Source organism: Haliaeetus albicilla, chromosome 20 (genome assembly GCF_947461875.1).
Source record: "Haliaeetus albicilla chromosome 20, bHalAlb1.1, whole genome shotgun sequence".
Taxonomy (NCBI): domain Eukaryota; kingdom Metazoa; phylum Chordata; class Aves; order Accipitriformes; family Accipitridae; genus Haliaeetus; species Haliaeetus albicilla.
This window is the reverse complement of record NC_091502.1, coordinates 20,988,011-21,014,233: the sequence shown is the minus strand read 5'-3', so window position 1 is coordinate 21,014,233 and position 26,223 is coordinate 20,988,011. Positions and strand designations below refer to the sequence as shown.

General features: G+C 37.2%; 1 protein-coding gene across 34 annotated transcripts in view; it reads left to right on the top strand.

Moving 5' to 3' along the window:
* DLG2 (discs large MAGUK scaffold protein 2) overlaps positions 1 to 26,223 on the top strand; it is a 1,018,165-nt gene that overhangs the window by 584,481 nt on the left and 407,461 nt on the right. For 33 of the 34 annotated variants that reach the window (XM_069808461.1, XM_069808468.1, XM_069808464.1 and 30 more), the window contains one exon: positions 15,326 to 15,379. In XM_069808461.1, the coding sequence (XP_069664562.1) occupies positions 15,326 to 15,379 (54 nt within the window). Of the gene's footprint in view, positions 1 to 586; positions 695 to 15,325; positions 15,380 to 26,223 lie in introns of those variants that run through there. The other variant, XM_069808492.1, reaches the window with a different exon arrangement.

The window sequence follows — 26,223 nt, the reverse complement described above, 5'->3', positions numbered from 1 at the left end:
ACCCTTTGGATGTTGTTGTACAACATTACTATCCTGTGGTTGTTAGGGTAGTTTTCTTGGATTTAGTCACATTAAACAAATCTTTGTAGGTTCATTCTTATGGTTTGTCACCGGAAGTCTTCACAACACTTTTTCTCATGCCATTTCTGTATTCAGCACCTTCCAATTTTTCCCTCTTCTCATGAACATATTTTGGCTGTGATTTTAAGGGAGGTCTAAGAGTTAGATGCTTGCTGCACTGCAATATAAATATAGGGAGATGTCCTGAGTTCCACTGAAGAAAACAGCTGTGAACAATTTAGTCCTAAGCAACATAAAGGGAACATTTTAATTTTCACACATGTATTTTCACTTCTGAATAGTGGAACACCATCTAGTTAGGCAGTTGCACGATTATCCCAAAGTGAAACAGCTGTCTCGGCTCTAATCTCACCCTCCTATCCTTCCAGTGAGGCTTTTTGATTAACTTTTTATTCTTAGGATAGCAATTTGTACCAAGGATCTAATTAAGAACTTTATGTAACACAGCCAAAGTCCTCCTTTTGCAAGTCTGTCTCACCTCAGTCCTACTAATCTTGCAGCTTTCGATATGGAGCATTCTGAAATGTCTGATATTTCAAGCTATCTCTTCTGGTTGAAAACAATTTCAGCTATTGAGAATCGGGAACAAGATTCATTTGATTCTTTTGTCCCGGTAAGGAAAACTGTAACATATCTCTAAAATAAGGCATTGATTTCTGAGCGTTAGGCTTCTTTCGCAGGGGGGAAATGGCTTAAATTGCACTTCTCTTGTGCTGAATGAACTAACTCAGACCTCTGACCATAGGTCTTCTATGTTTCTTACTGATGAACAGGTGAGTGGCAAAGAACAGCCTTTAATAAAACCTGGTGATTTCTGGGGAGAAAATGCATAGTTGTATATATCTGGAGTTGAAAGATAATGCCAACATTTCTATCTTATCATTACTCTAATGATAAAGAAAAGAGACAGCTACATTATATATTATTCTTATTTCCAGAAAATTACATAATTGAGATATAGCTTTTAAATGAAGGAGTATTTATCAACTGTATTTAATAAATATAAATCAAGCATATGGTTATTACTGCTTAGCACTAAATGACATACAGTAACATGATATTATATTTTGTATAAAATAAAACAATTGACTGATCTCTTCTATGTTTACATCAATATGCATTACTAATTTTAATGATATTTTACTTTCAAATATTTTAAAAAACATTTTACTTGTGTTAGTGTCATGTGCACCGGAAATATGTGTTTTCCCATATGCAGTAACAGATGCAAGATGATGCTTTTGGTGACCAGGTTAGGTAAGCCAGATAGCGTGCTGTAGAGGAAAGAAGAGAGTATATTGCTTTCTTCCATGTATCTTCATTTCATGTGAAATATAAATTTGGCAGGGTATCTTTAAATGAAAATATGCACTAATATTGTACAGAAGAGACATGTATCTGAACTGTTAAGTATATTATCAGCCATCTGAAGAATTATTTAGGTACTAACTATATCAACTCAGTATTGAGCTATTAAGTGAGCAAAACTAAGTGCCTTCAATACCAGATGGGCTGATAGCAAAAGATGATTGGACCCCTCTTTATGTATAAGTAGAAAGCTTATACTATAATTGAAGAAGACATTTCAAATTGTGTCACAAAGCATATAGTAGCATGTGAAGGATGGGCTGACTTTAACTTTAGAGTTATCTCCTTATTACAGCTGCCCTAAAAAAACCTGGTGCCTCCCGCAGATTCTGTGTTCTTCTTGCTGTAATATTTTCTATGTCATTTTTCTCCCGGTCCTCTGAAGCACACGATGTTCCCATTTCTTGTCCTCCCAACCAAACATTTATTTAGTATCAGGGTCAGGTCTGCAGTGGAGATTTTTATATGTTAGTGCTCAGAATTGGTGCACCTGCCTGTGAAGTTGGTTAGCTTTTGGAAAGGACCATCAGATTAAGTGTTAATTTTCCCCAGGCGTCCTATGGCGAAAGTCAGGATTTACAACAGGCTGAGAATGGTAAAGGTGATCTTTCTGCCAGGCATCATGATTTACTAGATGAGGGGATTACGTTGAAAATGTTCTGTTTCATTTGGAGGGTGGAATTGCTGCCTAAAAAGACAGGGTAGGAGGAGACTCGGATCTGTCCAAAGGGTTCTTTGGTAAAGGCTGCCTCGTGTCTGAATGTCAATTGCATGAGATAGATGTTGAGTTGTTTTCTGAGGTTGAAGCACTGTTGTACAGGCGCAAGGGAAATCTGAGTTCCTAAAGCTGAATGTTTTCAGGACTGCAGTCTTTGATTCCGATGCCTGTATTTTACCTGCATCTTGCTTTGAGCAGCCAGCTCCATTTGTGTTACTAAATGCTATGCTTAGTCCTTTTCCAGGTGTTCTCTCCTAGCACCTGATGTATAGTGCATAACTTCCACTGCTTGCTTTGTCAGGAAATGTTTTCTTTTTCCTTCCTAACAGTAATGAAAGCTTATTTCTGAAAGTCCTCTCCTGGAGCTTTTCCATTAAAAACAGAAATAAAACACCGTCATATCAGAGACAGACATCCAGGAGCTGCTTATTATTATTGTTGTTGTTGTTGTTATTATTACTACTACTATAGGAAGAGGCTGCCTTGATGTTACGAACCAATTAATGTTCCAGTGTTTGGGGCGATCATGTAAATGCATGAAAGGTTGTTGTGACGTTTGAAGTTCCCCTAATTGATTTACAAACCCATTTTCTCAATCTTGGTAGATCAGTTCTGACAGTTTTTAGGTTTTATGTCTCTGTGATTGTTACATTCATTGTTCAATATAGTGACAGGTCAATGTTGTCTCTGTGTACAAGGAAGGTTGTTTCATTTGTGGGATAAGTGGCTGTTAGTTATACACATTCACACAGTAAAACTAGAGAGCGCAGAACTCTCCTAGTCCTGTCCAGGTCACTGTTATTAATGTATACAAAGAGTAGCATCCTAGATTTTTGTGGTTTACAGAGCAGAATATATGTCTTGAAATCAGTAAGTAAAAGATATCCTATAATCTAAGAATGATCATATTTCAAAGTGGTGCCTTGTGTTACTTTTTGTGACTGCCTCATCAGTAAAAGTGCCATGTTACTTGCTGCTAGATAAGTCACTGTTAAAATTGCCCCCATCTATTTTAATTCGGTTTCAGATAATATTTTTTTACTCGCTGTTTCTGCATTCAACTCTAGCCAAAACAACACTGTTTAGAAATGACAGAATGCTAAAATGTAAAGACGGGGAAAGACCTCATAGGTCATGCTGCCCATCTGCCAGAAAGTGAGTACTGCCTACAGTATGTATTTTAGTGCTTAGTCTAAGTTTGTACAAGGCGTTTTAGGCAATAAGGCTTCTATCTCTCCTCTAGGGAGATTATACTATAGTTTGTTGAATTTGCCACACAGTTGTATCAGTGTATAAAATCTGCTTGCCTGCCCTTGGCATGAAATTGAAAAATGTTCCCATGTTAAAAATAGCAAAATATTTGTTGAAAAACAGGCAAGTATAATTTTCCTGATTTGAAGTGTTTCTCAGCATCATTCATAATATCAAAGATATTTCTTTTTTACATTTCTTCCTTTTGTTTTTAGTCCAACTTCTTAAGTCTGTCTTTTTACTATTGATACACCTATTTGTACCCCTAATTTAATTTTTTTTAGGTTCACAAGGATGCTCTTCCCTTGATTATTTCTTGACAGGAATTGCCTTCATTTTTTCCAGGCCTACAATTTTAATTTAAGTAAGGTGTATTTTTAAGGTCCTGTGAAAGTTCTTTGAAGGACTGTCAGTCTTGCTGTACCCTCCAGTCATGTTGTTTGTGCTTTTCAGACTTACAGTGGCCCCAGGCACCTTCTTTACTTAACCAATGACATATTGCGGAGTTGCTTTTATGGCACCGTTACTACCCATCTCAAGTTCAGTCCCTTTATCTGGTTTCATTATTCTACAAACCTGTGGTGCCATGTTGCGTTAATTTTGTCTTTTGAAATTTTTTGTTAAATGCTATTTCTAAGAATTAAGAGATTGACAGCAATAGTTTCTTAATAGACTATATATTAGGAGAAGAAGGTGTAGCTTTCCTTCTCTGTGGAAAGCTCCTCTATGAACAATAATCAGTTGCTACCTTATGTGTTTCTATTTTTACATGGTAACTTAACTTTCCTTCTGGCTGCAGTACTGCTCCCACTTTCTCTTTGTTGCTTCTGCTACTCAAGTCAACACTTTCTTTTATAACCGAAGATTTTGTTCTTTTATTTTCTTCTGCTGTTCCTGTCTCACCTCCAATGCATGATTTGTGGATTTATCAGACAATAAGATGAATAAATGAAAGATACTGAACAAATATCTGTTCTACAGATACATTTCAGAAGAACAGGTGTATTGCAGACACAGCAGACTTGACTTAGGGAATTTTACTTTGTTGCCAGTTAACCTAAACATTTGGGTATTGAGAAACAAAGACAACAAACAGTTAAACTAACCCGTAGGGAAAACCCCTCTTTGCCAGCCTCAGCTTCACTCCAGACACCTCTCCTCCTCCTAGTTACCACTGCAGTCACACTCGGTCCCTCCAGCCAGGTGAGGGTGGCCCAGGGGGTCCGGGCCGGGCTCAGGGCATGGTGGCTGCTCTCTGCTGCTCCTTTTTCCGCACTTTTTTCTTCTTTATGACTTGTTTCTCCTTCTCCAGCACGGGCCCTCCACAGGCCGCAGTCCCTCAGGCTGTTACCTGCTCCCCCACAGAGCGCCAGGGCCTGTTTTCAGAGAGGCGCCACAATCTTGTTCTGATTGGCTCAGAGGCACCACAAACTTCTTCCGATTGGCTCAGAGGCGCCACCAGCTTTGCTGATTGGCTCAGCCGTGCCCTGCGGAGGGTCTGGTGTGGTGCAGGCCTGGAACCGGCTGGAACCGGCTGGAACCGGCCGTGGGGCAGCCCCGACTTCTCCTCACAGAGGCCGCCCCTGCAGCCCCCCCAGCCGCCCAAACCTTGCTGTTTGTGTCCCACACAAGGTGGAAGGAAGGCAGGTATAATACGAGCTTCATGTTTCAGCAGGGCATATTCCTTAAAAGAGGCACTTGAATGTAGCAGATTAAGGAATAACAAAGTCTAGAAATAGGACTGCTTTTTCCTCTGTGTAAATTCTTAAACTGGGAGGGAAATCGGTCCTAAAAACAAAAAGGAAATGGCATGTGTGTATTTCCACCATCTACCCTAAAACAAGATTGCGTCATCCTAAAGGCAGCATTCTCTTTTTTTTTTCAGTAGCAACCTGGTGGTATTACACAGATTCACAAGGGAAGTCCTCGCTAAGCGCGGCAGCCTGTGACGTTCCCACTGGGTGCTACAATCTCTAAAATTATGGAAAAAAGTGGCAATTCTGGCATGCACTGTACTGCAAGTCACCCATGGAGCACCCAGTCTCTCAGGCAGAAGGACATCAGTGAGAAAACTGAGATTAAAGATGGTTGGGAAGCCCTATAGTAAAATACCAAATTGTTGTAATTTATGTAACAGTGCATCTCCGTTGAGAAATGCATTTTATGCTGCATGAGGCAAAACCTTGTAAAATGCCTGACAAGCCCTGAACCCTGGATAGCTTCACTTTACACACTGATGTTTCTTATCTTTTGAAATAACATGCTGTGAATGCAGTGGTCCTGCAGTGATTTAGGGTTTGAAACAAGCTGTCAGCAAGCGATATATTTGGAATTATTTTGTTAATTTTCTTCATCACATAGTGATTCTGGAACATGCAGGGATACTCAGAGACATAGGACATTAAGTTAGAAATTTACTTCTACTGACATAAAAATCAAACCCCTTTTTGCTCCAGCACAGCCCAATTTGACTTTAAGTTTATTGCAGATATGCAAAATCAAGTTTAATTCTTTAAGTTCCTCCTAAATAGTTAAATATGCATTCATTAAGTGAAAGCATTTGGCAAAATAGCTTTGCTCCTATATATACTTAGCCAGAATCAGTGAGTTAAGTTGATGCATTCTATGGACCACAGTAACCTCCAGCTCTTCTCCTGGCAACTTCAGTGCTGAAACAGGATCAATGGTGATTTTGCTAATTCTGTTATACCTGAGAACATTTCTAAAACTCTGAAGACATTTTCTTCTGTATTTCTTATTCTTTCCTCTCTGTGAAGAGTTTTAGCTGTAGCACCAGTAGGTCTTGGTCTCTTCTGCTCTTGCCAAGCAGAGGTGAATGCTCTTTGGCACTGATTCCATTATTTCTGGGCTGTTGTATGCAGTGCTTGATGTAATTGATTAGTTCCTGAAAGCAGGTGTTTCATTCTTTGGAATTTATGTTCTGATAAACGTCTTGACTAGATACTGAATTCTGTTAAAGTAATTTCCCTATTTCACGTTTAGCTTTACATTCACTTTTTTTTTTTGCCTTCATCTGCATTGTAACTTTTAGTCCATTCATTTCTGTGGGTTTGAGGCTGGTTATAAAAGTCTCCACGCAGGAATAAATGTTACACTCAACCTGCAGGTACTTCAGGCTGTATAAAGGTAACAGAATAAGATACTGGCTAACTGCTTTGCGAGCTTGGTGTACCATGATTTTAAAAGTAAAAAGTCATGCCATGAGTGATGCAGCCTTCACTTTTGAAGAGAAGGGAAGGAAAGAATGGCAATGATTTATGCTTTGGTTTTGTTTTCCTCTCTCTGGAAGGAGTTTTATCTTTGTGCACATCAAGGCTGAATCATGTGCTGTAGGATGCATCTGGGTCAGATGGGATGCCTAAAAACTGGGTGCATGCTTTTCTCCTAGTCTATGTTTGAGTCTATGTGTATGTGCATGTTTGTATCCATATAGGTGTCTGTTTATATATACATAGGCACACACAGACACTTGCCACTTAGTCTTGATAGTTTCTGTAGAAGTTTAAAATCCAGCTGGAGAGAAAAAATATTTTTATGTAAATGAATGAAGTAGTCCACACTCCTAAGTAATGCAATAAATAAATATATTTTCAAGTTAAAAGAACTTGACAGGTATTTGAGATTACATTCCTGTTCTTTTTGTTGTGCAGCACGTCTTGAGCTTTACACTGTTTTACAAAAAATCTACACCAATCCATGGTTAATAAAGCTAATGCTTAGGCAAACTGTAGAAAAGTTAAGTAGTTAATGTTTAAGAAAAAATGGGAACACTCAAGTCAATGAGACTGTTTGCCATTGTTAACAAGTCTGTGAATAACATAAGCATTTTGCGTTACTACTTTTTTATTTTCCTTAATTTTAATTTCTGGATATTTAGCTAATGTGCTTTAAAAATAAGAAACAAAACAATCTGAAAGCAGAATATTAATTTGTTTAATTGGTTCTAAATTGCTTTCATGAACATGCTGGCTAAGTGCATGCATGCTCTATAAATCCCGCCAGGAGAAAAAAAAACCCTATTATTGAGTAGAAATATATTTGCTTAAATTTTGACTCTATTGAAGCAGATCAATGTTTTACCATGAACTTCAGTTATGCAGGGACTTTAACCCAGAAATTTTTAGTTCTGATAGAGGTAGCAGAATGTCATTAAAATGTTTAAAATGGAAGAAGTAACCTGTTTTGGTGATTTCATAGTATAAAATAAATTAGCTTAGCTCTTAGGTTTTCAGTAGCATCACTCTATAACACTTTCTTTTTGCAGTGTATATTTCCACTAATATTGATTGTAGTGGCAAGAGTTCTCAAATATTTCATCTTTTTATAAAATTGTTATAAATTACATAAAATCTGAAAAAAATGTATACTTATCATATGTCAGAGTTTGGAAGATAATACTTATAAGTAGAACTTATAAGAAGACCATATGGAATGTATTTCTATTTTTATTCTTGATTCTAAAGTTTACATTCCCAGACTTAAGAACATACCAGAAACTGGCATTGCCTGGATTGGTTAAAGCTGTTGTTTTCTTAAGAGATGTGCTTTGACACAGACTTTGGGGAAAGTTCTGAAGCACAGTGGAGATCAGAGCAGATATCTATGTAATAAATGAATGTTATGGCCCATTCACTTTCAAAAGGCTATGAACACATGCTAAAGCGGTACATCTGAAAACAGGATTTAGGTCTAAATTTCGGTTCGAAGCTAAAGCACTGGTGTAAGACACTTTGCATCAATTTCTTTTGTGAGTCAGTAGAGATGTGCTAATGGGACCTCTGTGTGAGTCTTAGCATGGCATTTGGCATCCTAGAATGAGACAGATGGATCCACCCTGCCTAGTGATAGGAAGGTTATCACCTCAAAATTTAAGGGGTAATAACATTCAGTTGAATAATATCTTCACTGGAAATTCAGATGTACCATAATTATCCCTCATTCTCTATAGAGCTTTTCCCATTGACATTTCTGTGTCCTTCACTGGATCTGATATTGGGCAAAAAGTTCCCATTATGTTAATCATTGCTAATTCAAACTGCTAACAGGCAGTATCAGTACAGGTGAAACTTCAACAACTGTAAAGTAGATGCTTTCTTGCCATTCCCTCTGGCAGCCTGTGGATCCACACAGAAATGTTAGGTTTTCCTTTAGGACTAAATTTTTTTTTTTTTAAATAATGCCACAGCTAATACAATTTTAAAATATGAAATTATTCCTACAGGTTAAGTAAAAACCAATGCAAAACCCCAAGCCCAAAAATAAGTCCGTCTTCTTCAAAAGGCACTATGTGCCTTTAAATTAAATGGCTTTATATGAGGTTGCATTATATATGTAGGGAAAGGTCTCAAGGATTTCTTGAGGCGTTTTTCTTCTATTCTTGACAGCTGCAGCCTGCAAGCAAAGCTGCTTTTGACTTCTGTTTTATGTCTCTAAGTAGAGGTAGGATTGTTTGCTGAAAAGTCATTCTTTAGATGTTCAAAGAGGTTCCCTATCTTTTAAATTTTCTGTTTAATAATGAGCAAATGACTTTTTCTCCTTCTTAGTCTTACAGTTTGTAATTCACTGGTAAATACGACAAAAGGTTCTGTGTGTTCTGTGATCTTGAGGCCTCGTAGCATGCCAGAGAATTACTGTTTTGACATCTAAATTATCATTTAATCTTTCCTGCCATTGTGCATCAATGTAAATCTCTTTCTTGCAGTTGTGAAAGGAAACTTTTGAAAATATGAAATTAATTTAAACTAATTCAGCGTTACCTTCTTAAGGCCTCAAACAGTCTGACACGTTCTGAAAGATGCAGCATGCCCTATTCACATACAAAAATAGGGGCTGCTCCACTTCATATTAAGACACAAAATGCTAACATTTAGAAGTAAAATGAAACTGCAACTGAATATTCCAGAGAGTGTTTTAGAATTTAAGGCTGGCTACCTGGAAAGATGAGCCCTTGACTCTGACATATAGTCCACAGAGTCAAGTGTCTGCAAAAGATGGTAATAAGCCACTGACAACTCAACTTAACTTTTTAAATGGTGATACATACACTGTTGTATTACTCTAAATTTCACCACCTCTTCATTTTGAGTTTACTTAAATCTAACAATGTAGATAATGATGGTGATTCCTTAACAGGAAAACAAGCAATTGAGAGTTCAGAGTCAAATTAAAATCACAGCCAGGAATAAGTGTAGGTGGATAGTTTCAAAATGATCACATACTTGTTCTAGTGTTTTCTGGTTAAGAAGTAATGTGCTGTGCTCGTTATTTATAAAATAGTTACCATATACCTATGCAAGTAGTTCCATGGTCTGGTGTTGAATACAGCACTGCATAGTAGTAACAGCTAAAACAAGGAGTTATGAATGCTTTAAAAAGAATTAAATTCAATATAATATGGATAGTCTATAAAAATGTGAATGCTGTAAGTAAAACCAGTCAACCTGGTTTTAGATAATGCTAGCACTCGTGGTAGAGGGAAAGTTCATCTCATCTAAGAGGTATGAGTCATGTCATACACTTGTATAGAATTTGGTAGCAGAGTAACTGTTCATGAACTAGACCGTGTGCCTTTTTGTTCTCTTTCTACTGGCTTCAAGTGCTTTCACTGTATCTTGCTTTTAAGTTGTGCTTTTGGTGGAAAAGCAAGTAGACTGTCTGACTCGCTGCAAGCAGAACAATCTCATATATATTTGTGGAAGCAGTCTGTTGTGCTCAAGTCCTTTAAGAAGAAGAAGAAGGAAAAAAAAAATCTTCCTCCTATTTTTTTTCCCCAAAGCTATTCAAGTTTTGTCCCAGCTATGCCAATCTGTCACTGCAGCTGTCAGTGTGATGCCTTTTCTTCAAAGCACAGAGATGGCTCAGCTGAAAGCACTGCTTCTAGTCAAGGGCAGGAAAAAGGTCTGTGCAGCGAGCAGTAGTTATAAGGCTGACAGCCCACATGGTACATTGTCAGCATAATATAATACTTAACGTATAGGTAGGGATTAAGGCAGAAAGGAAAGTGCATGAGGAATGGGGAAAACAGGATCATTCAATTCACTACACTCAGTAAAATCCCCTCTTTTTGCGATTGGTTTGGATTTATTTTGCAGCTGCAGAATTGTGAATATGTTCATGAAGGCCTCTTTCCATCTTTAAAATCTGATTTCAAAGTCTGGGAGCCCTCTCTATGCTACCTGACTTAAAAGAGGACTGTCTCTTTCATGAACTAATTGCTACTGATTTGAATTCATCCTGCGAGTTAGGCAATTAGACGTGTAAAATTTTAAAACTCTCTATATAGATAATTATTTGCCAACCATCACCTCTCTTGAAACTTTGACCAAATTAAGCCAGTTTTGCTAGATTTGTTTTATAGCTGGAAAAAGCTAGGTAAAGAGTAATTAAAAGTCTTGTTTAAGACTGCGGAGCCGGTCAAAGGGCAGAGCTAGTAATAAAGTCATTATCTTTGTCTTCCAGAAACCCATTTCTTCTTCTCACCCAGTCTCAAACTTAGATAGTTTATATATCTGTGGGTATATAGATTGTGACAGATAAGAGGCAGTGCTGTCTCAAAGACACAGTAGGCAGAGATTCTTGAGAGAATCTTGAAAATTTTTTTTGCATGCATTTGTTAATTCATGCACAATTGGAAGTATTCTTGATGAGCTGATGAACTATGATAGATTTGTCAGTGTTCTCTATAAGAAGTGCGCCGATATCTGGGTATCTCTTTTGAGAATTTGGTGAATCAGTGCATGTGATGTGTTTTTAACTCAGAATAGACATAGACACATCCTGGAAGGTAAAATCCTTCTGACTCCCTGTTGCTACTAATCTTCTCTTGACCTATCCCTTGAGTAACCTCACTGTGATTACAGGACAATTTTGATGCTATTGTGTACTCCATGGCAAGCACTATATTTAGGGCTCTCCAGTGGTTGCAAACTGTCTTCTCAAGTCTGCATGATTAGAGCCTCCTACTTTTCTTTAAAGCATGAGCTACAAACAGGACACAAGTAATAAAATCATCTCCATTTCCTGCACTTAAAAGCAATGTTGTAGCTCAAGAAGTCAGTGTTCTTCAAATTACCATATGTTAGAGAGACCAAAGCAAAATGTTTGTATTAAATTAGTTTTCCCAGTCAAAAAAAAAAAAGAAAAAAGAAAAGAAAAAAAAAAGAAAACTCCAAATCACCACACAAACTCACTGTCGCACACATGCATGCACACATACACATGCACAGATAGGAGCAGGAGGAACTGAAAAGGAAAATGCACTGATGATATTAGTTGTGACTGAATGGTTATAGTCACTGTATCCATCTGAAACTATTGCTCTGTGAATTTTCTCATGCCCATCTGTCAGATCAGGATGAATACCTCAGTAGCAGAAAATCATCAGTTTGATAGTTGAAGTTCAACTCTTCCAATTAGTAAAGAATACAGTAAGCACTGTGTTAAAATGAACCCTGAAAGATATTCTTGCTTGAAAGCCAACTCTGTACAGGCTCTGTAGAAAGGCTAGATGGGGAAGGATCACACTATTCAAAGGAGCAGCTTAAATGTTCAGACTTCTGCTGTGGAAGGGATGATGGGCCAAGCGAGAACCTGGGGGTCAGGATTAGGTAGGAAGCTAACAAATGGAAACATCCTGGTGGGTGCCTTCGGGATGCCTTGTCAAGGCTCATGAAGGACAGAAGGAGGTGATTATAAAGAGGCAGATCAATTTACGAAGGGTAAATTGTGCCTTGCCAACCTGACAGCTTTCTGTGATGAGATGACTAGCTCTGCGGATGAGGGGAAATCAGTAAGTGTTATTTGCCTTGATTTTAGCAACGTTTTCAGCACAAATTCTCAGTCTTGTAGCCAAATGAGAGAGAGAGTGGATGGATGGATGTACTAGAAGATGAGTGGGACACCGGCTAGACCACCAGACCCAAAAGGTAGTGGTCAGCAATTCAAACTCCAGTAAATGATGGCAAGTTACTTGTGGTGTTCTACAGAGTTGATACTGGTGCTAATGCTGTTTAACATCTTCATTAATAACCAGAATGATTAGATAGAGTGCACTGTCAGCAAGGTTTTAATAACACCAGACTGGGCAGAGCAGGTGATACATTGGACAGTTGCCGTTCAGAGGGATCTCAACAGGCAGGAGAAATGGGCTGAAGGGAACCTCACGAACTTCAATGACAACAGGCAGGAGTTCCTGCACCTGGACAGAAAAAAAAATGCAGCAGGCCCAGTCAGGCACAGTCCAGCTAGGCAGCAGCTTTGCAGAGTGGAGAACAAGTTGCAGATGAGTCAGCCGTGTGCCCTTGCAGTGGTGAAGGCTAACAGCAAATTCGGCTGCACTACTAACAGCCTAGGCAGCGGTTCGAGGGACATCTACTCATCACCTGTGAGACTTCACTGGGAGTACTGTGTCCAGTTCTAGGACCCCCAGTATGCCAAAGTGTGTTGGGTGGAGGATAACCAAGATGGTGGCACAGACAACAGTGGCTGGGTCTGGTGCACAAAACATTCAAGAAAAGAGGGAGCTCAGTTTGTTCAGCTTGGAGAAAAAGAGGCTGTGGGAAGAATCTAATTGCTTTCCTCAGCCATCTAAGGGATGGTTAGAGAGGAGACAAAGCCAAACTCCTCTCGGAGATGCACAGTAGTATGAGGCAACAGACACAAGTTGCTTTAAGGGAAATTCTGATTAGATATAAGAGAAAACTTTTCTCAGTGAGGGTGGTATAGCACTGAAACAGGGATCTAGCAAGGCTGTGAAAGTCCTTCTGAAAGCAACTGCAACTGATAGTGCGAAGGATGTGCAGGTTCTGCTTGTGTTCATGAGAGGAAGTAAAGGAATAACTGAGTTTCCAGAAGAAATTCCAAGTGCCCTAAATATTATTTTTTATAGTGTTCCCACAATTACTAGTTTCTGATCAAGAATTCTCTTTAGCTTTACTTCAGGAGAATCTGATGCGGATATAAGACTTTGTTCCTCAACGGGTTAGAAGCAGTTGGTGATAGTATGAGAATGCTTTGGAAAATTACTTCTGAAAGAGATTTGTTATTTTAATAGATATTAGTTTTTAAAGCAGAGGAAAGATGCTTTCATTCTGAAGATTGCAAACTTTGTTTGTATTTGGTACTAGACCTTCTCACAGTATACGAAAATAAAAAGAAGATAAAATCAATACTGTAAAAAAATAATCTTTTTCTTCCTGTAGCAAAGGTAGCGGTCTTTAAGCGTATGGGGCTAAATATTTATGTAAGTAAAAACTATGATTCTAAAAAGGAAATCCTTTGTTCAACCTTTAGCGATAATACAGTTATAAATAATTCCATATGCCTAAAGCTAAAAATATTATAATCATATGGCCTTCAGCTTTTATCTATCACTCCGAAGTGTCCAGTGTTATGGGGCACAATGGGAATAAATGGGTATGGGTGTATAATATCTTTTCAGATACTAAGCATTTTAATATTAAACTATACCTTACTATGGTAACTGATACATGCCATGAAATGTGTACACACCAAATTGTATGCATTTCATTTTTAGTTTTTATTCACAGATTACACAGTTATATAGAAATAATGGCATTAATCATCAGTAGCTGTTGTGCAGTAGCATACAAGTTCTTTGAACACAGAATTATCTTTCAATAACTGCACCAAAACTGGAAAGAAACTGTGACATTCTCAAAATATTTGAATTCTTGCACTAATGTTATATTCTTAATTTGGGATACGTTACTTAGGTTTTGAAATCCTGCAGTGAATATTTGACAATAGAAATATGATCAGTGTTTTCATTAGTGCTGTAATCATGCCTACCATGTGCAAAGAGACCCTGCAGTCTATGCAAGTTTAAAGTACAGTCATTCATTTGCTAATATACAATATAGATGAAGAGAACTAATGAGCTACTATGCTAAGCATTGGTATGTTCATCAGCCTGATACAATGCCTGAAGAGTCTTTGCTGACCAAGCAGGCATTAGGCAGGCAGAGAAGGGGTGCCTTCCATCACTTTTTGTACTACACTGACTGTACATTGATCGTTCTCATCCTGAGTCCTTGAGCTATTATAACAATCCCATCTCAGCAGTCCTGCCTCTGTCTGAAATTTTACTTATGGTGCATGGCTCTACTCTACACTTTCTCACAGCTCTGTAGTTTTCTCCAGACTCTGAGCCAAGATTATGCAGCTGGGTCAAATCAGAGCTCAGCCTTGGGTCACTGCTGCTGAATCCCACTGTGGGAAGAGGAGAAGGTTAGGGCATTACAGGTGGCTGGAAACTAGTCTGGAGATGGGTTTCATCAATAAGTTAAAGATCAGGTTGGGTAGCTTTCAGATTCACAAATCTTTTTAAACTGGGTCTATATTTCAAACCGAAAATCAGCTGAGTGCATATGAACCATCATAGTATACATGCGTATACATGTACTACATACTAATGATAAGTAGTGTAAACATGAAATGGTGAGGTTTATCCTCTGTAAAGATCAGTTGATCATCTTGGTTTTGCTCAAAGACAAAAAGCCGACTTGTAAGATGAGGGAGGCTGAAACCCTCACCCCCAAGGTCCCCTAATTGTAAGCTGAATACATCATGTTTCTTATAGTTCTAAACAAAAATTAATTACTAGTTATTATATATTCAGGATGTGATCCAAAGCCTAATGAAATTGAAAAGACAGACAGCAGTGAGCTGTGGTTTGGAGGCTGAGAATCTATTTCTTTCATCCTTAATTGATTGAACAGTACCCAAAGTTATGTACTGTTGTACATTGTGAATTCAATGGGAAGACAGGCTTTTAGACTTTTAATTTAATGTATCATTATGGACATTTCAATATTAATGAATTTCAGATTTTTAAATATCTTTTCTCTTTTTTTTTCCCCCTTTCAGGCAAGCCCTGCCCCTATAATTGTCAACACAGACACCTTGGACACTATTCCTTATGTAAGTATTAATTTTTTTGTTAATATATAGAATTTGTCTATTTTCCTACAGAAATTCTATTCAATATTGCATAGAAGTTATAAACAAATCTTACAATTTATCATGTCTTTTACAGTTACACAGTTAATTCTTTTCTAGAAGAAGAAATCAGGAATGATAATTGCAGTTAGGTGAATTAACAGCATATTATATACACATAATTTGTAGTTTAGACTAACACATAAACTGTAACTTACAAAAACTAGCCTTTCTTTGAAAAAAAAATGTGATTTCATTAAGTCCTTCCTCCTTACCAGTAGCATAAAATATGAATATTTCCTTTCAGAGCAGCATGCACCCTCCTAGCTTATTAAGAAGATACCCAGATGCACACTGTAATATGAAAATGGTGCAAGCAGCTCTTTGTCTGTCTACATTCCTGTTGTAGATGAAAGCTGTTCGTGATAAATAACAGCACAAACTAGATGACTTCATGTTTTCTAATTAATGTCTTTTCATTTTTGTGACTTCTAGAAAAAAAAGTTTTACCCTAAAATAAATGCATGTTTTTATTAGAGTTTAAAAAAAAATCTGCTTTTCTACAAGCATTTGATATCATTGTCATTTTAGACTGTAAAAGCAACTATAGTTGAAGATAAAGGACACAGAGAAAGACAAAGTGAATATGTAATAGAGTAACAGGCTTAAATGATTGGAGGCAAGAAAAGCAAGTAGTACAAAGCTAACTAGCCAGTATCTAATCTTTCTCCTTGCGTTCTCTTAGTTATCTTTTTTAAAGCTCCTAATTAATGTCTCTCATCTGTCGTGTTTTGTCCACATCTGTTTCTTATTAAACCAATGCATAAGCCCAATTATTTATCCACCTACACCAATCATATTGCTGGGTTCTGTCTTTTAGAAGGCTATTGATGAGGAAGTTTAATACGGGTTGTCCTGGCCAGCTTGTTTGTTTCTGACAATTTGTAACAGTTAGAAATTATTGTGCAGAACACATGTAAAGATCACAGCCAAGAGCAATTTAGAATGACACTGCTGTAAAGCAGAAAAGAATTAAATTCCTTGTTGGGAATTTCAACCATTGGGAAAGGTGGAAAAGTCAAATAAAATTCCTCTGTTCATGAATTTGCATTCATCTTTCTTAAAAGGCTTCCTATCATTTCTAAGTCTCGGTTTTCCTTTCTAACATCAGAACAATCTGCTATGGTCTCACTTTCAGTAGGTCTGGCTTTTCTTCTGTTTTAACAAGATATTTTACACTTATGTTCTCTAGATCTACCAAGAGGGACATTGTGAGCCCCAGTTCTCATTTCCAGAACTAGACCTGTGCCCAGGATACTCTGCAGATACAGTGTTATCATAAATACAGATGCAATTACACTAGTGACAAGATGTTCAATCAATATGATTTATTCCCATAACACAATCTATCAATACTTAGACACTTTTATACCACTCTTACACTAGTGTTCCTTTCTCTTAAAAAAAAAAAAGGACAAATGACCAAACACATTCAAGAGAAATATGGACAGTAGACTGAAAAGTGCCTGTGGGCTGTTTCAGTCTCCAACACATGATGTGAAGTAGATCAATAAACAGAAGGTGCTTGTTGTAAAAATAGACAATTCTGAATTAGTCACCTTGCTCTTACCCAGTGCTTGGGAAGAGTTCTGTCCCTTAGATATGGGACACAGCAGCGCTACAAAAGAGGGACTTATTTAGACTAACCAATAAAAAATGTGAAGGTGAAGCGTATTTGCTGAGCCCAGGCCACCATAGTGTCCCACAAGACATGGGGTCTTTGCTTTACAAATAGGCATTTCTTTCTGATCAGGATTTGTATGCTTGAACATTCTCCAAAATGAGACAGACAGACAAATATGGATAAATGACTTATTCCTCCAACCTAATAATTGGGAGAGTGGGATGGGAGACCTGTGTTTTCCTTCTTGCTCCCAGGACTAGATCAGATTAGTTTGGTTTTGTTTCGTTTTATGGTATTTCCTCTGCTAGGAAGGTGCTGTAGTCACTGGGCGGGATACATGTTTGCTGGTGTGTGCATCCCCTCCTGGCCCAATGAACCTTTCAAAAAGAGGTTTACAGACAGCATGTGGTGGGTTGACTCTGGCCAATAGCCAAACGCTTTTCTCACTCCCCTCTCCTGTGGGTCAGGTAGAAAATAGAAGGAAGGCAAGAAGTGTTGTATATTGAGATAATGACAGTTAAATAGGTAAAACAAAAGCTGCACGTGCAAGCAAAGCAAAATACAGAGTTCATTTACTACTTCCCATCAGCAGGCAGATGTTTAGCCATTTCCTAGAAAGCAAGGCTTCGTCACGTGTTAACAGTTACTTGGGAAAGACAAATGCCGTAACCATGAATGTCTCCCCTTCCTCCTCCTTTCCCTGAGCTTTTATTACTGAGCAGGATTTCATATGGTATGGAATATCTCTTTGGTCAGTTGGGGTTAGCTGTCCTGGCTGGGTCTCCTCCCAACCCTTTACCCACCCCCAGCCAACTTGCTGTTGCGGGGAGGAAGGGCAAAATGGGAAAGAGAGAAAGCTTTGATGATGTGCAAGCTCTGTTCAGCAATAGCTAAAATGTTGGTGCGTTACCAACATTGTTTCAGCCACAAATCGAACCACTGAGTCATATGGGCTACTATGAAGAAAATTAACTCCACCCCAGCCAGACTTAGCACAGCCTATAATAACACTGTGTGGGGCCTACAACACAGCCTGTAACACTGGGGTGTTAGTGGGGCTCTCTTAAATATTTGGAAGGGCAGAGGAAAATCTTCCCAAACTGGATGAGCTAAGTGTATGATAATGCAGCCATCATCATATCATTTATTTTACAGGAAATATAATTTAGCAGATATGACCTAAAATATTTTTCCAGACAGGTCAGTTCAGAGAGATAATAGGAAGATAGATTTAATTATTATTTTGAAACTTGAACATGAGTCAAGTGCTGCCTTTTCAGCACTGTCAGGACTTCCAGACATGCCTGGAGGAAGACTGTAAATGCCTAGGAACATCTCTGGTGAATGTTTAAGTATCTTTAGATTTAGCTAGCTAGTTATTAAAGCTTCTGAAAGGTATTGTTCTTTTTTAGTTACCACAAAAAAAACATCTAACACTATAGGGACAAATTATTTTATGGATCAGAGAATCCAAGTTAAATTATGATATTTTCTGTCCAAAGCTAAAAGCAGTCATGATGTAGGTGGGCACAGAGTAGCCAATCCTCTCTCATAACTGTAGCATGCCTAAAACACCCAGTAGTGCTGATCTTCGGGGCTAGAGTCACCTTAGATCCCTGCTATTCAGCTCCTGTTGTCAAGCCTCAGAGCACACTTGGAGTCCAGGAAGACTCCTATGGGAGGAACAGGCAGAAATTTTTACATCTTACCAATTGGACCAGGTTTCCTATGATTACATTCTTTTTCTCATATCCTGTTTTTCTCTAGTCTTAGATGCTTGTCCTTTCATTCTTTCATTTGAATGTGCATTCTACAAAGCTGAGTGCCATTTCTAAATTAACTTGTTAAATAAAGTTAAAAGGCAAGTGGATATATATGCAAGTGATACATCTCACAAAAATTTTTTACCTATTAGGTTTTGATTTCTGACTGCTGGGTTTTTTTAAGATGCTTTTCATGGCAGCTCGTTAATGCTGTCCACTCATGTTTTTGAAAAAAAAAAAAGCTGCTTTAAAAAAATAATATATATTTTTTCTTTTATTAAAATCTATTTTTCTTAAATAACTGTAATTTTAATTGTATTTACCATAATGAAGTAATCCATTTTATGCCATGTAGAAATTATTTTCAAATTTTAAACACTGGAATAAGCATGGATTTGCAAATTTTGGTGAATCAAGATGGTCTTACTTTTCTCTGACATTACCAGCCACAAGTGATAGCCTGATAGATCCCTAAATAAGGTCAGGCTATTTTTAGTGTTGTTACATACCAGATGGAGACTTCTTATGATTTCGTTTAGCTGTTGGCTCAGCAGCACAAGAAACCTGTCTCATTGTTTTGTCTTAAGCAATATACCTTCAATGCATTTCCATTTTGGGAACAGCTCTGCTTATCCTCTCTGCCATCTTCCTCCAAAAATTCCTGAGTGTTTTCAGAGGGAGGGGGGCCTCACAGCAGTGATTACCATTTTCAAAGCATTTTCAATGTAACATTTCCACTAGTCCACCAGAGAGAAATTTGCTTTTCACAGTTGGTATACAACTGGTAAACTGCGTGATTTGTTTCATTAATATCCTAATGATTTAAATTCATGTAATTAAACCTTTTGGTACTATTGACATTCTTCAAACCTTTCAACTCAACAGTTTAGAAAAAGAAATCATCCTGTGAGGGACCGTTTTTCATCAGTATGCTTTTCTTAAATGAGATAAAAGAAAAGGCCTTATTCCATTACACTGTATGTTATTCCTTATAATTTGGGACTGCAGTGAATAACAGAAGAAACAGTTAATTAGCTTTGTTTCTAGGTTCAGTGGCTTGAAAACTTTGGCTTGCCAAGCTTTGGACATGGGAATAAATTTGATAGGAAGCTTCGATGGTACAAAACGAATTATTCTGTGGCATTTTAAGCACAATTAAACATTTGTGGGTGTTTGTTTGTTCTCTATTCTTTGGCTGTAAATTTTAGATCTTTTTGTATAATGAGAAGCATTAATTTAATAACATATGAATCACCTCAGTTTCTCTGTTGCACAGAATAAGCCTTATTTATTTCTTTTTTAGTTCTCGAAAAGCTGTATAGTTAAGTTAAAAGTAGCTGTAAGGCTGGCTTTGCTACATCACTTTCAGAAATTGATGGGAACCTTCTTATTAATTTTATGATGGAAATTCAGTTTCTTTTCATCTTAACTAAACATTAATATAAGTTCACTCAGGTACCATGGTTGTTCCCTTCCCCCCCCGCTTTGTCACAGTGATAAATTCTAAGGAATATGTACCCTCTTCTCCTTTTGGTCCCAATGAATTCCTTGTATTTCTTCAGTTTCCCATTGTTCTTCCAAATTATTATTATTTTGTTGTTATTATTATTACTATTATTATTACAAGTTATTGTTATTTTATTACGAGTTTGCTTTGCTAATTGTGGCACCTATGCTGAGTTCTGTGCAGATACACTCAAGTTGTTTCTTAAATAAGTGATTTTCAGGCTACCTAGGTTATATTTTTGTGAGCCGTAATCAAATCTTTGGATTGTTTTACACATGCCTGAGCGTGGCCACACAGATGGCTGTGCAGCTGTTTTGGTGCATCCCTGCTTAGGGATACTGGGAGCTTAGACCCTTTCTGGAGCATGGTCATTGCTCTGTGATGGGTCCTGTGCAGGCAAGTGTGGCACCATTTTGGCCATGATGGTGCCAAAATGGGGAGGTTAGGAAAATTTCCGCTTTGTCCTCCGTCATCCCAGTCAGCCAGTGCACCTGGCTTTAGCACATTAGAAGGAGGTACATAAAGGCTTAAACAAAGGCTGCAAAGAAAAATCTTCCTATTCTGGCAGTAAAAAGACTGGGTAAAATTTGCAAATTTCTGAAAGACAGTCAGTACTCTAAATGTTTTTGTTGGATAATATGAATGTAGGCACAGCCTAGACCTAAATAAGTAAATTGGAGGAGAGAGGTGGCCTTATATATTTCTACAATAAAGCATAAGTCATGTGGCATTACATAATGAATATTAAATGTCATATGTAACGGTGACTTGAGCAAATTTTTGAAGACAGTGGTAATGGAGGAAGAAAGCGGTAGTAGAGGAGTAACAAGAAATTCTTGTCTAAAAGGGTAAGATCTGAATTTTCACAGAAGTAGGGAGCTCTTGATGCTTGGATTTTTTAATTAATACGTGTATTAAAATATGTAAAAATATAGACATATAAGTATATATATCTATTTTCCCACTGACTTCTCTTCAGAATAAATTCGTTGCTTCTTTCTTAATTAGTTTGCTTGCACATCTTATTATCTCAAATGACTCTTATGTTTTCCAGATTGTTAAACACCAGTTTTGTTTGGTTGTTGTTTATACTCATCTTTCAGTCTGTCAGTTAATGTGGATTACAATGGAAGGCTAAATCTGGTAGAGCTCTGTGATAGTTTTTAAAAGCTGCATTGGCTTGGCTTCTCTGTTTTGGCCCTTGAATTGTATCACAGCAATTGTTTGCGCTGCCAATCACTGCTGTGTTCTACATGTCATCGTTTCTGCAGTGGGATAAGAGATTTTTCTTTTATAATAGCATATTGACAAAATTGATTTAAATTGTGTTTATAAAATATTTTGAGATCATTAGTGAAAAAGATGTTACATAACACAAGACTAATGAACTAACATAAACCAACTCCCCTTAAATATGCAAAAATAGAAAATAGAAAAGAGAAAAGTCTTCATCCTGCCATCTGATGACTTCAATGGATTTTAGTATAATAGATAGCAGAAAAATATGTTGTTGCTGTCCAAAACCCAAAGCAAAAGTACAGAATGGATCTTATGAATCTGATTTATTTTGCCTCTATTTCATATCTTTTTTTTTTCTACCTATATTTCAAACCTTTTCTTTTAAAATATACTGTCTTAGAAAGAACCGTGTTTACAAAAGGGGCCAAGTGATTTTGAAGTTAAAAAGTAATTGTTTTTACTGGATTTCTCTTTTAAATTCTGGATGCAATTTTGAATATTTAAGCCTCATCAAAGACATAATTTTTAACTAGGGGAAAAAAACAACTCTTTAAAGTAAAATAACTTCAAGATTTGGGGGGATTTCTTTTATTTTCCTCAGGAATGAGCACTACTTTGCGTATTTGAGTGCTATGTATCATATTACATTAAAAAAATCAGAAAAAACCCTTTATTGTGTCTGGATGTAGATAGAAATATCAACATCCTGTCAATCCAACAAGTAAAAGCATCCCTTGGTCACGTATCTAATTACTCTTTCACACTTCTATTCTGCAAAATTATAATGCTTTCCATTTTCAATTGCCTGTGAATAACCCTGGCCTTTAGATTCAATCAAGAAGTTCTTTCTATAGACGTTTGACTGAAACATTGCCATTAGCAGACTGGGAGAGAGGAGCTTATTGAACTGTAAAGAGAGCACATCATATACTTGTCTGTGCCCCTCTGCTTCAGGTGGACATGGCATAGAAAATGTGTAATGCCTCATACTTTTTGGATTTGGACTACTTAGAGTGCATGTATTTTAGTATTTTAGTCCAGATCATGGGTATGCTTGAGAAGCAAATTCCCTACATTTACCAGTCTCTAGTTCACACACTGGAGCTTATGAAGCAGACTTTCTGACAAAAAACTAAACTCCACAACAGGCTTCTGGATACCCTCTACCCACTATCAGGCAGTCAGTCCTTTGGGTGACACTGAAATAAACCCCCTGAAAGAGGTACCATGTTTTGCTTTTGCAAACTCTGTTCCTGTTGGGCTGCTCTTCATATCCTTGTAGCCGCTGCTGTGGGGAAGCCAGCAAGGCACTGCTCTATCAGTAATTTTTATCACTCTCAGAAAAATCATATATACTCTCGTGGGTGGGGGGGGGGGGTGTACATACCCCTCCCCTACGCCCAGCTATAGTTCTTTTTTAATTCATCCAAGATAATTTGTCCATGAGATTGGTTTGCGCTGCAGAATACAGAGTATGTCTGTTAGAGTTGTTTGAAGCACTTGGAGATTTGAGTCAGCCTAGAATTGGATGGCCAGAACTAACCTGAATTAAATGTAGTTTGAATTTGTTTTTGTCTTGCTCTCCCTGGCCTTGAATTAGCTTTTGCTTTTGTGTCATTTTTGATATATTACGCTACAGACCCACAGTATAACATTACTGGATTTTGTAGCAGTAAGCTAAAATCAGTAGGGTCTGTGGGTTTGCAAGAATCCAGTGGTTGACATAACCTCTTGAAAGTATGCTTTTATAGTGCAATTGAAGGTCTTCAGCCATCAAACCCATTGTCTTGCATAAATGTTTCTGTTCATTTTAGGTTTTATTCTTTTGCATAAAAGGCTTAATTGGGATATATATTTAAGAAGTTGATAAAGCTCTTCAAGTACACAAGACTATTTTTGCACAATAGCTTTATTCTGAATTACTTTGTCACGAAGCCACAGTTCTGAATTGAATTGGGAAACAGAAAGAGTACAAGTGAATAATTACATATCTATAGACTTCATTTCTTTTTTATTCGAGACAATGGCGCTTGTAGGTAGATTTCACTGTATTAGAAAGATGTAGAACTTAACTGAAAGCTGTTTTCAAAAGCGAAAGAAGAGAGCACAGATGTCATTATCTTAATAGTTTTAATTATACAAAAAGAAGAAAGATCTTTCCTGTTCCATAAGACTTCATTTTGGAGGACTTCAGACATCAGTTAGGCAAAATTTAGAGTGCTGTTGTCAGAGACAGACATACTCCTTTGACCCTGGATAACCTAAGAAGGAAAGAGAAAGCAACTGCTCTGTACTGAGGAGAAAACTAGTTTTGATGAAAAGTGGAAAACAAAAATACTGGTTTCATGTCTTAGTGGAGATGGAAGGGCTTAATTTCTATGAAGCTTCAGTCCTTTAAAATGAGATATATCTGAAATTTATTTTACAAGTACCCTTCTTTGTAATTTTAAAGATATTTATTTTTCATGTCTAGAATTGATTGGTGTTTTGCTTTGCAAACTACCTCTTAAAAGTTCAGCCAAGGCAAGTTTGTTGTTATCCTGGCAGTACTTAATGCAACATTAGTAATAACATTGGACAGAAAAGATTTCCTTCCCTTATGATCTTTTATGGGTTGCTCTTAATATTACCCACTGCAGTTTCTATAGGAGGGTTTTTCACATTATTTATGTTAACTTTTTAAAAATTTTAGAATAGCTTCAGTGTGTTTTTACTCTTTTCCTATAGCAATATAAATAAATCTGAATAAACATCATTTTGCTTTAATAAAAAGGCAAAATTAACCATTTTAATTCCCTATCATTTCCCCCCATTGTTAGCCAGGAATTAGCTGATCCATGCTGTAAAACTAACACACCTTCACCACAGTTTCAGGAAATGTTCTGAAGCTAAGTCCCTACTGCTGCAAGTTGTGACTGTTGACTGTTTTGGAATGTGACCCATTTCTAATCCACATTTTGCATAATAAAAACCCATGCTACTATTAATGCAGTGATCTGGCGAATCAGCCTCAATGGTAAATTATATTTTTAATCAGTGTTTAGATGACCTAGCTTTCTGCTTATAGTAGCAAACCCAAATATACCACATATATCTGTTTTCCTGATCTTAAAAATCCCAGCTCTCATAATTTTCTATAGAAGATTGACTTAGTTTGAGGCTAATAGAAAGTAAAGATGCCTACATGAGATAAATTTCCACTTTGTGGAGATTAATAATAAGAAGAAATTACAACTGAAGTGCTTTTTTTTTTGTATCTTGCATTAACATATTCAATCAGCTGTCGAGTAATTTGTGCCTGTAAATTGTTCTGCATAAAGATGGCAATAGTTTAAAAACTTTGGATTCTTTTTAGCCATAAATTATTTGTGCTGAATATGTGATGGTTTATGTTAGCTAGGCAGAAAACTTCACTTTAGTGGATTTTGGCAAGTGTGATTGTTTCATTCTTTGCACAGCTTAATTGGGCAGTAGTGTGGTCATAACAAAATTAATCCCGTACAATATCCAAATTCAGGACTTAAACTTTGGAAAGGTGATGGAAAGGTGAGCATGGCACACTGGGTTTATCTTGAAACTATTGAGCTATAATAGTTTTTCAAGTAATGTGCAGCGTACAAGGTTCATTAATCACTCTGTTTTCACCATCATCTTTCTCTTTTGTAGAAGCAGATTGCTGTTATATTAACAGTGCTCTTTCTTACTCTATAAATTGTAAAAGTCTCCAACTGTCCATGTGACCTCTTGTTATTCCCCCAGAGGATGACAAACATAATTTGCAGCTGGTGCTTTCAATACTGTTTCATTTCTTTTTAGAGGCATTGTGTATTACTTTGAAGTTTGTTTGTAAAATAGGTCAGAGAAGTGTTCCTCTCTCATTCTCCAGGCATTTGATTTTCATGTAGAAGGACACAAATACATTGTAGTTTATAGAACGTTTTTTCATATATCTTGCCATTGTTGAGAGATGTCCATCTTTCTTTCAAAACAGGGACCAATCTCCAGAAGCCATACTCATGACTTAAGGAGATTGATCTCATCAATAAGACAGGTTGGTCTTTAGTCAGGACTGGGTACCCCTGTTTCAATTACATATCTCAATGAACCTTATCTCTATATGCAGACCTATGGGAGGAAAATAAATGATACTTGACTTTCTACCCAATTCTTGAATTCCACATCTTTTTGATTTTTGTCTGTACCTAAAACCTAGTTAATTTACATTTTATAGGCATCCCTCTGCTTTACTAAAGTTAAAGCTTTAACATGGTATATAGTTTGCCATCCTATACACTTTGAGAGAAGTTTCTTATTTCCAGGTCTATTTCTAGCCATTGTTCTTTCCTTGCCAATTCTTAGTGAAGAATGACTCAAGAAGATTATGAGAATAGCTTTCCCTGTCACATTTTTAATCTTTCTGCTTTGGTGAAAATAGGCGGTATGTAGCAATGAACATGAGCCTGCAAAGTTAAACAATTTTTTTTCTCAGTTTAGTCTTGCATTGTGTTGTAGTCTGTGGTAGCAAAAAATACTATATTTGCAATACACGTGCCTGAATTATTACAAGATGTTAGAGGGTTGCTAAGTTTGGTAGAGGCGAGGCTGCTGCAACTCACTGCAACATGCTGCAATG